Source organism: Pimephales promelas, chromosome 9, assembly GCF_988280905.1.
Source record: "Pimephales promelas chromosome 9, fPimPro1.hap1.1, whole genome shotgun sequence".
In the NCBI taxonomy this organism is placed as follows: Eukaryota; Metazoa; Chordata; class Actinopteri; order Cypriniformes; family Leuciscidae; genus Pimephales; species Pimephales promelas.
This window is the reverse complement of record NC_142777.1, coordinates 1,491,884-1,508,786: the sequence shown is the minus strand read 5'-3', so window position 1 is coordinate 1,508,786 and position 16,903 is coordinate 1,491,884. Positions and strand designations below refer to the sequence as shown.

The following is a 16,903-nucleotide window of genomic DNA, read 5'->3' as shown; positions in this document are numbered from 1 at the left end:
CTTTTTGACAAGTGTCAGTGTAATTTCATACATAGTGAGATGATCATATTAGTTACTAGCCAGCATATATAAATACGACAAGATAAAAATAAGTTTGATTAGAATTACCAGAGAAACACAATATGATCTCAAACAGCTTTAAAATTGGCTTAGTGTGAATACCAGCATATCTTATAGCTATTCGACATGTGTGCATAATCCTTTCTTATATTAAAAATCAGCATTAAATGTAGGCCTATCTTGTTTTTGTTTTTGAAGGAAAAATCCTTTCTTTTTTGACCTGTATGTGTAGTATATTTAAATGATATAGTGTGAAAAAGGCAAACCCGAACACGATTTAAAACAAAATCATTGACAAATAGTTAAAAAGTGGAACTGACACGACAGGGAACTGAATCTGTCAAGACAGCAACATTGGCCAATGCTGATAATGACAAACATCGAGCTGGCTGATAAATAGGGTCGAAGATCAACTATTTAAACAATCAAAAATCCCATCCCAAAAAACACAAAACAATGAATAATCATCATCATAATCACTAACACTCAAACTCGGAAACTGGAGTGGATTAGCAGTGTTTTTCGGTTTATTAGAGGTCGACTGGCTCTGACAGGATCAGATAAACCACAGATAACCGCGCTCACTAACGTACGTGCGAACTCGGCGGGCCGCGAGCCAAGAGGGGCGGAGCGTCGACGTCACGTGGTCTCCGTCGACTCGGGAGCGAGCTCAGTATATAACCGTCACTCATTCTTTCAAATCAGAAGAGAAACAACTGCGACTTGCTACCAGTTGAGAACTAACTTACGGACTATATTGGATCAAAATCTCGAACAAAGGAGCGAAGTTTATCGCTGTATGTATTCAGAGCTATCGTTGTTCTCTACTATGGTCATCATGGAAGTGTCCACCATCGACTCGACCTCGCTTCGGGACCTGCTGGAGGGCGATGATGACCCGGACTGTCTGGTTCTGGACTGCCGCTCGTTCTTCTCCTTCAGCTCGTCTCATATCTCGGGCTCCAGTAACGTGCGCTTCAGCACTATAGTGCGCCGGAGAGCCCGAGGGGGGCTGGGGCTCGAGCACATCGTGCCCAACGAGGACACCAGGAGCCGGCTTCTGTCCGGGGAATACCAGAGCGTCGTGTTCCTGGACGACCGCAGTGTGGAGATGGGAGAAGTGAAGAAAGACGGGACTTTAATGCTCGCTGTGAACGCGCTCTGTCGCAATCCGTGTGGAGCAAGTGTATTCCTCCTTAAAGGTACGAGAAATTGTTCTTTCTTTGCCTACTAAGTTACTTTGTTATGCGCTAAACTCTTTAAAACAAGGGGTGATCCGGTGCCACACGAGAACCTTTCATTATACAGCTCTTAAAGGGACAGTTCACCAAAAAATGAAAGATCTGCAATTTAACTTTAACTTACTCACCGACAAACCTGTAAACGTTAAATTCCGCTAAACAAAGAAGATATTCTGAAGAATGTTTGTAACCAGTCTGTTTTGAGGCACTATTGACATCCATTGTATGTAGTAAAAAAAAAATACAATGGAAGTCAATGGCCCATCAACTGCGCGATTAACGTCACCATATTCCTTTGTGTTCAGCTGAAGAAAGAACGTCAAACCGGTTTAGAACAACACGAGGGTGATTAAATGATGACAGAACTAACTCTCTTTATTTATATAGTGGGAAGAACATTTTTAACAATCTAAAGTGTGCATCTGAAAAGTTTCCATTGATGTTAAAGTTTCTCAATGGAATCAATAGCCTTTATTTTTTAAGATTGTAAACCAATTAACACACAAGCTGAGCTTGTCTTCATGTTTATTTATTTAAAGTTGCGACCAAATGTTTTCTTCAGCTGTTGTCACTTGTCAATCCCTCTTTTACTCAAACACGCTCTGTTTTACCATTGATAGGTGGATTCGAAACGTTTTCCTCTGAGTTTCCTGAAATGTGTACGAAGCCAGCCCCCCCCCAAGGCTTGAGTTTACCCCTGAGCTCCAGCTGCTGTCCCAACACCGCAGATTCCTCCTGCACGACCCCTCTGTACGACCAGGTAATCACGACGAACTCTGAGCACACGTGTGGTAAATAAATACGCCCCGTCATGATCGAACCAGTCCGCTGACTTTCTTGTTTGTTTGTGTTTTCAGGGTGGCCCTGTGGAAATTTTGCCATTCCTATATTTAGGCAGTGCTTATCACGCCTCCAGAAAAGACATGCTGGACATGTTGGGAATCACGGCCCTCATCAACGTCTCTTCAAACTGCCCCAACCACTTTGAAGACCACTATCAGTACAAGAGTATCCCTGTTGAGGACAACCACAAAGCCAACATCAGCTCCTGGTTCAATGAGGCCATCGAATTTATCGGTGAGTGTCGTTTTTCGTCACGAAATGGGGAACAGATGTCCCCGTATGACGAGCTCTGGCAGGCAGGCAGACCCAACCCCCCCATCCCAATTGAGTTTTTCAAAACTTCCCTCCAAATCGACCAGCTGTACGTCCCGAGCCTGACAGGCTGACGTCACCCTGTTTAAAGAGGAGCCCCCTTTTCAAATAACACCAGGCCGTGACCTGATCCTTTCATGGGGCAAATGGCTCCGTCTGAATGCCTTGCATCCTTTGTTGAGCCAGAACAAAAGGTAGTGTCTGTTGCCCTCCTATCAGATAAGTGCGCTTCGCAGGGGGGGCCAAACCTCCCATTGTGTGTATTCAGGCCTGTCTAAGGGGGGTGTTTCCCCTCTCACTCGAACCCCTGCCTGCTTTAGCTCTCCCGTTTCCTGAACGGGACGGCATCCGTCATTAGCAGTCCTGCGGTATGAGTCCGGCTCATTTGCAATTGAATGAGTGGTTGGGGAATCAATAAAGCAGGGTTTGTACCATGTGCTCAAAGCGCTGGAGTTAGAGTGTGCTGGAAAACACTTCAAAACAGACATATTTATGAATAAGTACTTGAATTATCGAAAAAAATATATACTTATGAAAAACGGGCATATTTATGAAAAAGTGCTTGAATTATTAAAAGACAATATATACATATTTATGAATAAGTATTTGAAGTGATTGAATTATTGACAAAATATTTATACATGCATGTGAAAAAAAAAAGTACTTGGAGAAGTATGTACACATGTGTACATATGAAATTAGTGTTTACTTTTTGACTTTTTTTAAATGTAAGTCTGGAAAATACTTGAAAACGGCCATATTTATGAATAAGTACTTGAATTATTAAAAGACAATATATAGATATTTATGAATGAGTTCATGAGAGATGCTTTAGTTATTGAAAGACAATATATACATGTATACATATGGAAAAAACAGCCATATTTATGAATAAGTACTTGAATTATTGAAAATATATATATATATACTTATGAAAAAAACAGCCATATTTATGAAAAAGTGCTTGAATTATTAAAAGACAATATATATACGTACATATTTATGAATAAGTATTTGAAGTGCTTGAATTATTGACAAAATATTTATACATACATATGAAAAAACAGGGATATTTAAAGAAGTACTTGGAAAAGTGTATACATATGAAATTAGTGTTTACTTTTTGACTTTTTTAAATGCAAGTCTGGAAAATACTTGAAAATAATGAATAAGTACTTGAATTATTAAAAGACAATACATACATATTTATAAGAAGTGCTTGAGTTATTGAAAGACAATATATACATGAATGCATATGAAAAAAAAACTGCCATATTTATGAATAAGTACTTACATTATTGAGAAAATATATACGAAAAAAACAGGCATATTTATAAAAAAGTACTTGAATTATTGAAAGACAGTATATATATATGAAATTGGTGTTTAAGGGTACTTTAATTTGACTTTTTGAAACGTAAGTCCTGGGAAACTCTTGCAACAGCCATATTTATGAAGAGCTACTCAAAAAAGTGCTTGAATTATTTAAATACAAAATATGTTGCATTTAATTTTATTGACTAGACGCAAAATAAATCACGGCAGCCTGTCTGATAATCCTCCATCAGACCGTTTCTACATTATAATATTATTTATTGAACAATAATAGCCATTATAAACTTTGCATTTGATATGATTAAATGCGTTGTATTTTGGATCACTTTTATCTGAAATTGTTTGAAGTGCGATCTCTGATTGTAGTTCTTGAAATCCTAAAAAAGTAGTGTTTTTTTTTTTACAGTATCCTGATCGTTGAACGGCGTTTAACCGAGACTGTTGTTTGTTTCCCACAGATTCGGTGCGTAATAAAGGCGGGCGCGTGTTCGTGCACTGCCAGGCGGGCATCTCCCGCTCCGCCACCATCTGCCTGGCGTATCTGATGCGCACCAACCGCGTGCGGCTGGAGGAGGCCTTCGAGTTCGTCAAGCAGCGGCGCAGCATCATCTCGCCCAACTTCAGCTTCATGGGGCAGCTGCTGCAGTTCGAGTCGCAAGTGCTAGCGTCCTCCAGCTGCTCCGCGGCCGCGGGGAGTCCCGTCATCGGCAAGAGCAACACCGTGTTCAACTTCCCCGTGCACGCGGCGGCCAGTCCTCTCTCGTTCCTGCAGAGCCCCATCACGACCTCGCCCTCCTGCTGAGGCCATCTCTCCAGTATTACGGCTCAGGAACGCTAGCGCTAGTTGAAGATTCGTATTTTAATACAACGGACTTACAAAACTTTTTACCTTTTTTTTTTTTTTTTACGTGACTGGAACCAAGTGTTCTGTCTTTTAATCGTTTGTGTGTCTTCATGATAATCATCAGGACTGTCGGCATTGGAGGAAGCCCCATGTCTTGCTCAGGGATGTGTTGATGTCGTTACTCTTCTTGTTTATTTCGAGTGTGTTCTGAGGAGATGGGAAGAAGTCACTGACTTGAAGGTGCTAATCGTAACGAGTACTTCTTCCTGTTTTTGAACAATGAATGTAGTCTACGCGCGGGCGCGCGTGTGTGTGTGTGTGTGTGTGTGTGTGTGTGTGGGCTCGGTTCCTCTCGAGCCTGTCCAGGATGCACGCGGACTCGACGTCTGGTTGGTTCGAGTGAACAGAAATACCTCATGTGTCTGTACTGTTATCAGTCTGCTGAGAGTCCTCCCACAAGCACTACTAACAGGAACGACTCTTACAGGCTGTTTTAATATGTGTGACTATTTATTGACTAAATTAATATATTTCTTATGCTATATTTTTCATATATTTGTGATACTTGTTGCTGACAAATAAACATTTTTTTCATACATGCAATTTTACGTGCAGTCATTAACTCTGGAACTGAATACATTGTGGATTTGCAGCATCACCTTTTGAATACAGATATTATAGTGATGTTATTAATACCGCATCATCAAAATCATGGATGCTTCAAGATGGAATATAAAACTGTCTCAAGGATTTCCTATTTGCACTGGACCTATACATTTTTTGTGTGTGTGCGTTAGAAAGACATTGTTGTCATTAACTTGTTGTTGTTTTTTAATTAAACTAAATTGTAACTAATTCATTATACTTTTAATTGGCAGTAATAATCAAAGTAGTAATGCTTTAAAATATGCCTTTTCCCTTAATTTAATTCATATTTAAGAAAAAAGTTCTTCATGTTTTAAAATATCTTGAATGTAACTCGACACCTTTGCCTCATTTAGTATGTGCGGTTCTTTAAATATGCAGATGAGCCCCGCCTCCACTCACTCACTCAGAGATCCACTGGTTGACGATCACCTGTTGATCTGATTGGTGACGTCAGAAACACCAGCGATTTCGACTGTCTTTGGTTCTCTGCAGTTTTAAAGGGCTCATATAATGCCATTTTTTAGTTAATATGAATGTTTAGGGTGTAAATGAAAACTTTGCAATATACTTTTATTAAAAATTCTCATGAGTATTTTAAGAAAACGTTAATTTTACCTGGTGAAAATCAGCTCTGTTCATATGCCTTTAAATAATAAGCCCCGCCCCCCTGTTCTGCGGGCGTAGAGACACAGCGCACGTTGTGAAGTGTCGTCTTGACAACCATAGTTGATAACGTACGTAACAGTTGAGGGATATTTTGGAGAGAATGGCAGCGGACACATCTGTGCAACTGTATCAGTTTGAACCGGAGTCGCACCCGGAATAAGACGACGGCCCGAAGAAGTTCGACAATTAAGGCTCGAACAGGACGTTTCTGAATGGTTGGTTAACATAATGTCACTTTGATCTATCTTTGTATGTACTGGCTAGAGTAGTGAGATACGAACACAACATTACATTAACGTTAGTTCATTGACAGATTGGCGTTACAACTATGGTCATGAAAAACTTTTTTCCCGCGATTTACAAAGATTAATATAAAGGTTAATAAAACTTTACACTCCCTTCTTCTGGTGCAGAGGGAACAAAATAGTTGGTAGGCTACTGATTATTTTTTTCAGGAGCAGCTTCTTAGCAAAACCAGCTCGTTTATAAAGCAGTCTACGATAAATTATTCGCCCAAACATGAAGAACGCGGGAATATTCCTTTCGTAAACAAAACTCAGCCACTGCGTCTTCAGCGGTTCAGATTTAGGAACATCAGAATGATTTCTGTTTGTTATTGCACCCAAGAACAGAACAACACAATCGCTTAGACGCCATTCTGCTACGGTCTCGCTCAGGGCGGGTCTGTGTTGAAACACTGCTGTCAATCAACAATCGTGGGAGGGGCTTGCGACCGTGTGACGTCACGCGGTGAAACGGCTCGATTTGAGACAGTGGAATACACAAGGAGATTAAAACAAAACACTGGATGGGTTTTTATCATTAAAGGCGCTGCTGTTTCCCGTCCGTGTTTTGATCATGTTCGGGTTGAACCGGTTCCACAGGCGCTTCAGATGTTGACATGCTAACACTAGTGTGGTTTCAGTTCCTGCAGCCAAACACACACCACAACCTACATGTCAGCGTAGCGGCGGCCTTTCAGAAGCGTCACAGTTCGTGTTTTACACCGTTGTCATGTTAGCAGAGGTACTTCATCATCATCATCATCATCATTGTGGTCTTCTGAACTACGCCACTGGCGTTGTTTACCATGGTTAGATTAAACCACAGCAACATTGGGTTCAAAATTTGGGTTAGTGTTTTTTTTCCCATGATTTTAATAAAGGTTTAACACAATGATGTAAAATAATCAAAATAAACATTATGGGGCCATGTAACGAGACTTTAGTTTTTTTTAATTGTGTTATTTTTGTTATGTATTGTGTTATGTGTGTGTTTTGAATTTGATGAGTATATATATATATATATATATATAATATATGTGTGTGTGTGTGTTTTGATATATATATCAAAATATATATGTTTTGATATGTTTTATATATATATATATATAATATTTTATATAATATAATATATAATAAAGTTTTATTATATATATATATATGTTTTGATATATATATAATTATGTTTTAATATATATATTTATGTATGTTTTGATATATATATACAGTATATATATAATGTTATGTTATAATGTAATATATATATATATGTTTTGATATACTGTATATATTTATATACAATGTTTTGATATATTTATATATATGTTTTGATATATATATATATATATGTTTTGATTTTGATGTATATATTTTGATATTTATATCAATATATATTTCAATATACTGTATATATATATATATTATTGAAATATATGTTGATATAAATATTTATATATTTTTACATATATAAAGGTGTATATAAATATAAGTTATTTTATATATTTATAAAGTATCAAAGGACATTAAACAAATAAGAAAATACATATTTGTAAATATTAATATATAACATCAAATATGAAGAAAACAGTTAAAAGTAGATATATTCCTTTATTTTTTCTCCATTCTTTTGTTTTTTTTGTACAAATAAAAAGAAGTTTACTCTTTATGTAAAGATATATGTAACTAAGTTGTTAAAATACTTTGTGTTGGTTTGAATGTGACGTAATGGTGCCACCCAGTGGCTGCTGAGATATCAGTTCAGTTAGTGTGGAGGGGGCGGGGCCTGGGCTCGGCTGGCCAATCAGGGCTACAGGTTGGAAGTTGCCGGGCAGACCTGATCCGAGGAGGAGAAGAAGTCACAGACGCCCTCCTCCGACAGCTGGCCGTACTCGTTGTTGTAGAAGGTCTGGCCGGAGAGTTGGCTGAAGAAGGGAGGACGAGACGAGCTAACGGAGGGAGAACTGATGAGCCGCTCTGTGCTGTGACCCGCCGACACACTGAAGAGCACAGAGACAGAGGCTTAAAGCGGTACATCACCCAAAACATTACAACCAGCCCATGATTTACTCACTCTCTCTCCAGCCATCAGGTGTAAAATACTTCCTTCTTTTAGATGAACACAATCAGAGTTATAGTAACAAATGTCCCGGCTTTTCCAAACTTTATAATGAGAGTGAATGGCCAGATGATGGACAGATGCACTTTTATGATGGACTGATTGAACTTTTATGATAGATAGATGCACTTTTATGATGGATAGATGCACTTTTATGATGGATAGATGCACTTTTATGATGATAGATGCACTTTTATGATGAACAGATGCACTTTTATGATGAACAGATGCACTTTTATGATGGATAGATGCACTTTTATGATGGATAGATGCACTTTTATGATGATAGATGCACTTTTATGATGGATAGATGCACTTTTATGATGAACAGATGCACTTTTATGATGATAGATGCACTTTTATGATGAACAGATGCACTTTTATGATGAACAGATGCACTTTTATGATGGACAGATGAACTTTTATGATGGACAGATGCACTTTTATGATGGATAGATGCACTTTTATGATGGACAGATGCACTTTTATGATGATAGATGCACTTTTATGATGGATAGATGCACTTTTATGATTGACAGATGCACTTTTATGATGATAGATGCACTTTAATGATGGATAGATGCACTTTTATGATGGATAGATGCACTTTTATGATGGACAGATGCACTTTTATGATGGACAGATGCACTTTTATGAAGGACAGATGCACTTTTATGATGGATAGATGCACTTTTATGATGGATAGATGCACTTTTATGATGATAGATGCACTTTTATGATGGATAGATGCACTTTTATGACGGACAGATGCACTTTTATGATGGACAGATGCACTTTTATGATGGACTGATGAACTTTTATGATGGACTGATGAACTTTTATGATGGACAGATGCACTTTTATGATGGACAGATGAACTTTTATGATGAATAGATGAACTTTTATGATGGATAGATGCACTTTTATGATGAATAGATGAACTTTTATGATGGACAGATGCACTTTTATGATGAATAGATGAACTTTTATGATGGACGGATGCACTTTTATGATGGATAGATGCACTTTTATGATGGATAGATGCACTTTTATGATGGATAGATGCACTTTTATGATGGACAGATGCACTTTTATGATGGATAGATGAACTTTTATGATGGACGGATGCACTTTTATGATGAATAGATGAACTTTTATGATGGACGGATGCACTTTTATGATGGATAGATGAACTTTTATGATGGATAGATGAACTTTTATGATGGACGGATGCACTTTTATGATGAATAGATGAACTTTTATGATGAATAGATGAACTTTTATGATGGATAGATGCACTTTTATGATGAATAGATGAACTTTTATGATGGATGGATGCACTTTTATGATGGATAGATGCACTTTTATGATGAATAGATGAACTTTTATGATGGATAGATGCACTTTTATGATGAATAGATGAACTTTTATGATGGACAGATGCACTTTTATGATGAATAGATGAACTTTTATGATGGACGGATGCACTTTTATGATGAATAGATGAACTTTTATGATGAATAGATGAACTTTTATGATGGACGGATGCACTTTTATGATGGATAGATGCACTTTTATGATGAATAGATGAACTTTTATGATGGACAGATGCACTTTTATGATGAATAGATGAACTTTTATGATGAATAGATGAACTTTTATGATGGATGGATGCACTTTTATGATGGATAGATGCACTTTTATGATGAATAGATGAACTTTTATGATGGATAGATGCACTTTTATGATGAATAGATGAACTTTTATGATGGACAGATGCACTTTTATGATGAATAGATGAACTTTTATGATGGACGGATGCACTTTTATGATGGATAGATGCACTTTTATGATGGACAGATGCACTTTTATGATGGATAGATGCACTTTTATGATGGACAGATGCACTTTTATGATGAATAGATGAACTTTTATGATGGACGGATGCACTTTTATGATGGATAGATGCACTTTTATGATGGACAGATGAACTTTTATGATGGACGGATGCACTTTTATGATGGATAGATGCACTTTCACCCTTTAATGATGAAAACTGATCACTTACATATGATAAATGATTCACCTACTTTTTCAGCATGGCTCCTCTGTGCTTGTGTTCAAACCTCTCCAGCTCATCTGATGCCAACACCATCCCACTGTCTGTCTGGCTGTCCTGTAGACACACACACACACACACGTATGAAACCATACAGATCCTGACACGCTTCAGCCAATGAAGACTTGATATACTGGAGGTCTCGTCGTACATGATGTGTCTTGTGTGATGTCATTTCCAGGGGAAGTTCCTCGAAGGTCTTGACTCGCGTGTGACACGTACTCGAGGCTCCCACCATGATGCACCCCGAGAACGGCACGCAGTTGTAATATCTGGGCACAGAGAAGCATGTCGATTCATAAATCTGCAATATTGTGATCTTGAGATTGTTACCAAGATGCTTTTACTGGTTTCAAGAAAGGTAATAGCACACCTCTCTTCAATAAGACATGATTTATCGTTCCAAGATATTTTTTATAGGTTTGTTCAAATCCCTTCTGAAATTAATTTTACCCTGTAAATCCGCTGTCTCAAATCTGATGCACAGATTCATGAGGCCTCGAAATATAAAAACGTTGGTAACATTTTATTTTACAGTGTTCTTGTTACACATTCGACATGTACTTACCATAGTAATAACAGTAAATTATGCATAATTACATGCAACTAACCCTCAAATCCTAACGCTATAGTAAGTACATATAGATAATTAATGTTACTTGGTACTTACACTGTAACAATGATACCTTAAAATAAAGTGTAACCAAACACAATCTCCTCCAGTCCTTCTGTGTCTGAGTGAGAATTTAGACTTTTTAACAAGTCAAAGTTTTTTATTGTAATTGTACAAACGTCCTCCTCTAGCTCAAGCTTCATGTGTCTTTCCGCTGTTAAGTCTTCACTGAAATAAGTGCAAGAATAACTTTAATGTTAGTAATATTTCAACTGGACTGAAGCAGGTTTCCTCAATTATCCAGACATCATTTATTAGAAATAATAAAAAGTCTCAAATATGATCATCAGGCTTTTGAGGGAGGTTTATTTGTCCATCGCTCAATCGTTGTATTGTATTACATTATATGAAAACTCATAAAACTAAGTATCTTACTAAGACATATTATTGGCCGATATAGAGTGACGACTAATATTTATATGCATCTCATTGATTTCCATTACAAGCATCTTACTTTTTGTCCATATAAATATCAGCATCTGCAGAAAACAGCACATTTAGCTCAGTTTGGGCCTCTGAATAAAACAGGTGTTTTTCCTCCACATTCTCACTATATCAGAATAAATGAGCCATAAGACTTTTATGAGATGCGAGTGTACCGTGTGGACAGTGTGTTGCAGGCCAGTCTGATCTCCTCCTGTGATGCTGGTCGAGAGGAAGCTTGTGAGAAGCCGTCGTCCTCTGAACTCTGAGACACATTGAACGGGATTTCCTAAGAAAACAGACAATGCATTTCACTTAATCACTGAACAGATGAGGCAAAGCATTATGACCACCTGCCTATAGTAGGCACTCTTGAGCTGATGTGCTGTTTTGGCAGCACCGACCCGCCGAGGTCTGGACTCTACAGACCCTTGAAGGCGTCCTGTGGTTTCTGACAGCAGATCCTTTAAAGGAGTAGTTCACTTTTGAAAAAACTTTTGCTGATAATTTACTCGCCCCCATGTCATCCAAGATGTCCATGTCTTTCTTTCTTCAGTCGAAAAGAAATTAAGGTTTTTGATGAAAACATTCCAGGATTTTTCTCCATATAATGGACTTCAATGGGAACCGGATGGTTCAAGGTCCAAAAGACAGTTAATAACAGCTTCAAATGTCTTTAAACGACACCAGACGATGAATAAGGGTCTTATCATGCGAAACGATCGGTTATTTCAAAGCTTATTCCAAAAATGTAACTTTTCTAAGGACAAATGCTAGCCTTGCTCTATTCTGCGAGGCGCGTTTGTAACGTCACGTAATACGTAATTACGTTCAAAAGGTCACGGGCGACGTAGCCGGAAGTACAGAGTCAGAGTGTTTACAAGTTGAACGCATAGGTTGAACGTGAAAACTAACTCAAACGCCGTTTACAAAAAAGGAATTAAAAGGTAAAACAACGATGTCGGACGATTTTGATTCTGTACTTCCGGCTACGTCGCCCGTGACCTTTTGAACGTAATTACGTATTACGTGACGTTACAAACGTGCCTCACAGAATAGAGCAAGGCTGCATTTGTCCTTAGAAAAGTTACATTTTTGGAATAAGCTTTGAAATAACCGATCGTTTCGCATGATAAGACCCTTATTCACCGTCTGGTGTCGTTTAAAGACATTTGAAGCTGCATCTGAAACTGTTATTAACTGTCTTTTGGACCTCGGACCGTTTGGTTCCCATTGAAGTCCATTATATGGAGAAAAATCCTGGAATGTTTTCATCAAAAACCTTAATTTCTTTTCGACTGAAGAAAGAAAGACATGGACATCTTGGGTGACACGGGGGTGAGTAAATTATCAGCAAAAGTTTTTTCAAAAGTGAACTAATCCTTTAAGTCATGTACTGTAGGTTGCGAGGTGGAGCCGCTTATTTAAAATAATACTTGGTCCAGCAGATCCCACAGATTCTCAGTGGCATTGGGGAGAACAGTACAACACCTTGTCGGCCTGATGAAGCGCTGTAGAGCTTCAGGCCCGAAGGTGGAAACGCACTGTGGTTTTGGGCTCGGTGCTCCAGGTTCGAGGCTATTAGCCCCACCCGGCCCGTCGAAAGCCCTGCTCGCACTGGCCCAACAGTGGAAAAGCGGCTTTTGCTCTTGGACACTCATGAGCTGACAGACAGCGACACACACGCCGATTACGAGAACTGACTGTTTGTGACCTTCCTGAAGGAGATAATGTGAATATGTGACCTTAGGAGGTGATCACAATGTGATATAGTGTCGGTACCGATCCGGGCCGTATGGAATCCACCTATACCAGATGTGGGGCGGATCTGGGCCGACACTATGTTGTTGTCTGGAGCTTCACCTGTGACTGCTCATGTTTTGGCTATTCTATTAGTATTATAAAGAGCTGCCTTGTAAATATTTCAGTCATGACCACTATCGCCAAATACGATTGACAATTAGCATACAGTTTGGATTGGTATGGTTCCGCTCTGGGCAAGAACTCGCAGCGCATCCATGGAAAAGAGCAGCAATAACCCTCTTTAGGGTAAACAGAACAGAACCAACATGAATCTATTGCAGATATCATTAATTCAAGATTTTAAAGTACAACATAATTCGAGAATTTATTCTGATTCAAGGGGAATTAGAAAGCCAAATCATGACGGACGAGAGGGGGAGCTGGGGAGGGAGGAGGGTAATCAGCTCCTGAAAACGTGATAGCTGCTGATAATACTGAAAGAGTTAAATATGAATATAGTGATAGGTGTTGTATTCCTATAGACGAATCCGACGAGCGTTCTGTGTAGGCTGCCATCTTGTGGCGACGCCATTACTGAGCTGTTACACAGGCATATAGACATGTGCACTGGTATATGTAAACAAACCTCGGTGATAACGCGAACTCACCCTCGATGACAGCTACAGCCAGGCAGAATGACTTGTTGGTTTGATCTGTGACTGCAGTGGCCTCCAGTCACAGATGAAGGTACAAACGATCTTACAGATTAACGTTATTTATGAAAATACCTTGGCAAGCTAGCTAGGCTAACGTTTGCTAACGAGGAAACTATAAAAACATCTGTCCATTTGGCAACAATAAATAAATAAATGAATGAAATCAAATAAACTAATTCATGTTTTTCATTTGTGTCCATTATTTATCTCATTTTCACATTGCAACAGGCAAGGATAAGGTAACGTTACAGCTAGAAACTATACATAATATCGACCAATTAGTGTGGAAAGAGGTCAATATAACAGCAGGAGAACAATTATGTCACATAACGTTACATTTAGCTCAGGAAAGCCATTTAATGACCATAGCATGTAAATTGAATAGAAAAAATAGCAAGAGAGGAGATTTTGCTGATCACTATATCACATATTTATTATATTTTTTTACTTATGTCATTAAATAATTGTTATTATACGCGAATGTCCACGTCTTGTACTCGCCCAGGAAATCTGTAAACCGTACGGCACCAGACAGGGGCAGTCGACTCGGGGTATTCACAATGTTTTCTCTTCAAAATTGAAATTTTACTGCCACCATTGAAACAATTTATAACGGAAACTGTTTACCCACTCGACATTATACAAGGGCTAACGTTGTAACGTTAGTGACAGTCGTAAATCGCGAGCTGTTTATTCCAGTGGACGCAAGTTGCAACTAAAACAATAGGAGGCAATGGCGCAACGCTACCCAGCAACAGCTCAGTAATGGCGCCCCGCTTACTTCTGGTAGTTTCGCCGGATTCGTCTATAGGTAGACATGGATCAGCTGAGAATCAGCTGATGCGAGCTTGACTAACGTGACCTGCCAGAACTGACGCTACGCTTGATGAGGTAAAGTGTAATGCTCAGATATTATTACAGGATGTAGTGTTTGTTTCCTCACCGGTAGACTGTTTTCCTGCAGCAGATCTCCCAAGATCTCCACCAGAGCCGGAAACATGGGTCTCTCCCTGGGCTCGCCCTGCCAGCAGGCCAGCATGATGCCGTATCTACCAGAACACACGTCACACGTCAGAGCACTCTATCATGATATAAGTTGTGATGAAGCAGAATAGGCAACACATCTTTTCTTCTGTATTTTAGAGTGGCCTTTTATTGAGGCCAGCCTAAGGCACACCTGTGCAATAATCATGCCGTCTAATCAGCATCTTGATATGCCACACCTGTGAGGCGATTATCTCAGCAAAGGAGAAGTGCTCACTAATACAGATATAAACAGATTTGTGAACAGTATTTGAGAGAAATAAATAGGCCTTTGTGTACATAGAAAAAGCTTTAGATCTTTGAGTTCAGCTCATGAAAAATGGGGGCAAAAACAAAAGTGCTGTTTATAATTTTGTCCAGTGTATGTTGAGATGTGTACGTTGCGTGGACGAATCACTCGCGGTAAGATCTAACATGCATTTACAACATTTACTAACATGCATTTAACACCGACTTTAACAACCACCTTACCCAGACTGCAACCAGTGGTGGAGGAAGTACTGAATCTCAGTACTTAAGTAAAAGTACAAATATCCAGATAAATATTTACTTTAGTAAAAGTAGAAGTAACACAATGACAACCATACTTAAGTAAAAAGTAAAAAGTACCTGATTTTAAATGTACTTTAAGTATTAAAAGTAAAAGTACTTGCATAACAATTGATTCTCTTAATGACTATTTTCTAATGATTAATAAAACATTTAATTCTAACTCATTCAACCTAATACTCCTATAATGATGTTCAATAATGATGGAAAAAAATAGGCAACATACACATCATGCTTATCCTTACTATATGTTAATAAGTATGTTTGGCAGTAAACGCGATTAATTTATGGTGTAATTCTGAACCTCTTGGCTTGCCATAATCCTAACCAAACCAAACATATATTACACACGGTGTGTTTCCTATGCACGTAAAAACAAATTTTCGTGTATAAATTGCACGATAAACACACTGTGTGTGAGACACATTTAGTGTGACCGGGTTGATATATCTATGGCAACCAAACGTCACTGGTGAGACAAACGTGCAACGAACGGACGGTCAGATTACGGTTTGGCCGGGGAAAAACTGATCAGAAAATGTAACGAAAATGTAACAGAAGTTGTAGAAATGTAGTGGAGTAGAAAGTATAATAATTTCTGCAAAATGTAACGAAGTAAAAGTAAAAAGTATGCACTATTTATTCTACTTAAGTAAAGTAAAATACGTGAAAAATGTACTTAAGTAAAGTAACAAAGTATCTGTACTTGGTTACATTTCACCACTGATTGCAACATAGTGTCGGCCCAGGGCCGTGTGCAATCCATGTGTACCAGATGTGGGCCGGATCTGGGCCGACACTATGTTGCTGTCTGGGCACTGAATGACATCATCAGTCTGACCAAACACACAATCAACAGGCCAGTGCTCACATTTCAGGGGACGCATTGTCCGGTGCCCTCATCCTGGTACCGTCTTTGAGTCGTTTGCAGAAGTCTTCATCGATCTGGAGGCCCGGGTATGGAGACGCTCCTGATGGGACAAGGTTCAATCAAACTCCATAGATGTTTTACATAGAGAGCACTGTATGTTGAATAGGCATAGGCATGTGAAAGACTCTCACCCAGGGAGAAAATCTCCCAGAGCAGGACTCCGAACGACCAGACGTCACTCTGAGGGGTGTAAACCTTATCGAAGATGCTCTCCGGAGCCATCCACTTCAGAGGCAGTCTGGCCTGCCAACACAGATAACACTTCACTGTTCAGGATCCTAGAGCTGAGATGATCTCAAGCATTCATACCCAGGGTACGTCATATCTAATTTGTTCCTAATGATTTTTATTTAGTATGT

General features: G+C 38.8%; 2 protein-coding genes across 4 annotated transcripts in view; one reads left to right on the top strand and one right to left on the bottom strand.

Moving 5' to 3' along the window:
• The first annotated feature begins 759 nt into the window (after positions 1–759).
• dusp1 (dual specificity phosphatase 1) lies at positions 760–5,233 on the top strand. The gene is made up of 4 exons (XM_039653800.2): positions 760–1,262; positions 1,922–2,061; positions 2,159–2,378; positions 4,250–5,233. Exons 1-4 carry the CDS (start codon positions 860–862, stop codon positions 4,591–4,593), a joined length of 1,107 nt encoding a protein of 368 aa, XP_039509734.2. The 5' UTR covers positions 760–859; the 3' UTR covers positions 4,594–5,233.
• Positions 5,234–7,818: 2,585 nt separating this feature from the next.
• Positions 7,819–16,903, bottom strand: part of flt4 (fms related receptor tyrosine kinase 4) — an 87,005-nt gene continuing 77,920 nt past the window's right edge. For 2 of the 3 annotated variants that reach the window (XM_039653770.2, XM_089134661.1), the window contains 7 exons: positions 16,676–16,787; positions 16,485–16,584; positions 14,964–15,069; positions 11,738–11,850; positions 10,617–10,737; positions 10,437–10,522; positions 7,819–8,227 (listed from right to left, as the gene is read on the bottom strand). In XM_039653770.2, the coding sequence (XP_039509704.2) occupies positions 8,038–8,227; positions 10,437–10,522; positions 10,617–10,737; positions 11,738–11,850; positions 14,964–15,069; positions 16,485–16,584; positions 16,676–16,787 (828 nt within the window). In that variant the 3' untranslated portion in view covers positions 7,819–8,037. The remainder of the gene's footprint in view (positions 8,228–10,436; positions 10,523–10,616; positions 10,738–11,737; positions 11,851–14,963; positions 15,070–16,484; positions 16,585–16,675; positions 16,788–16,903) is intronic. The other variant, XM_039653771.2, reaches the window with a different exon arrangement.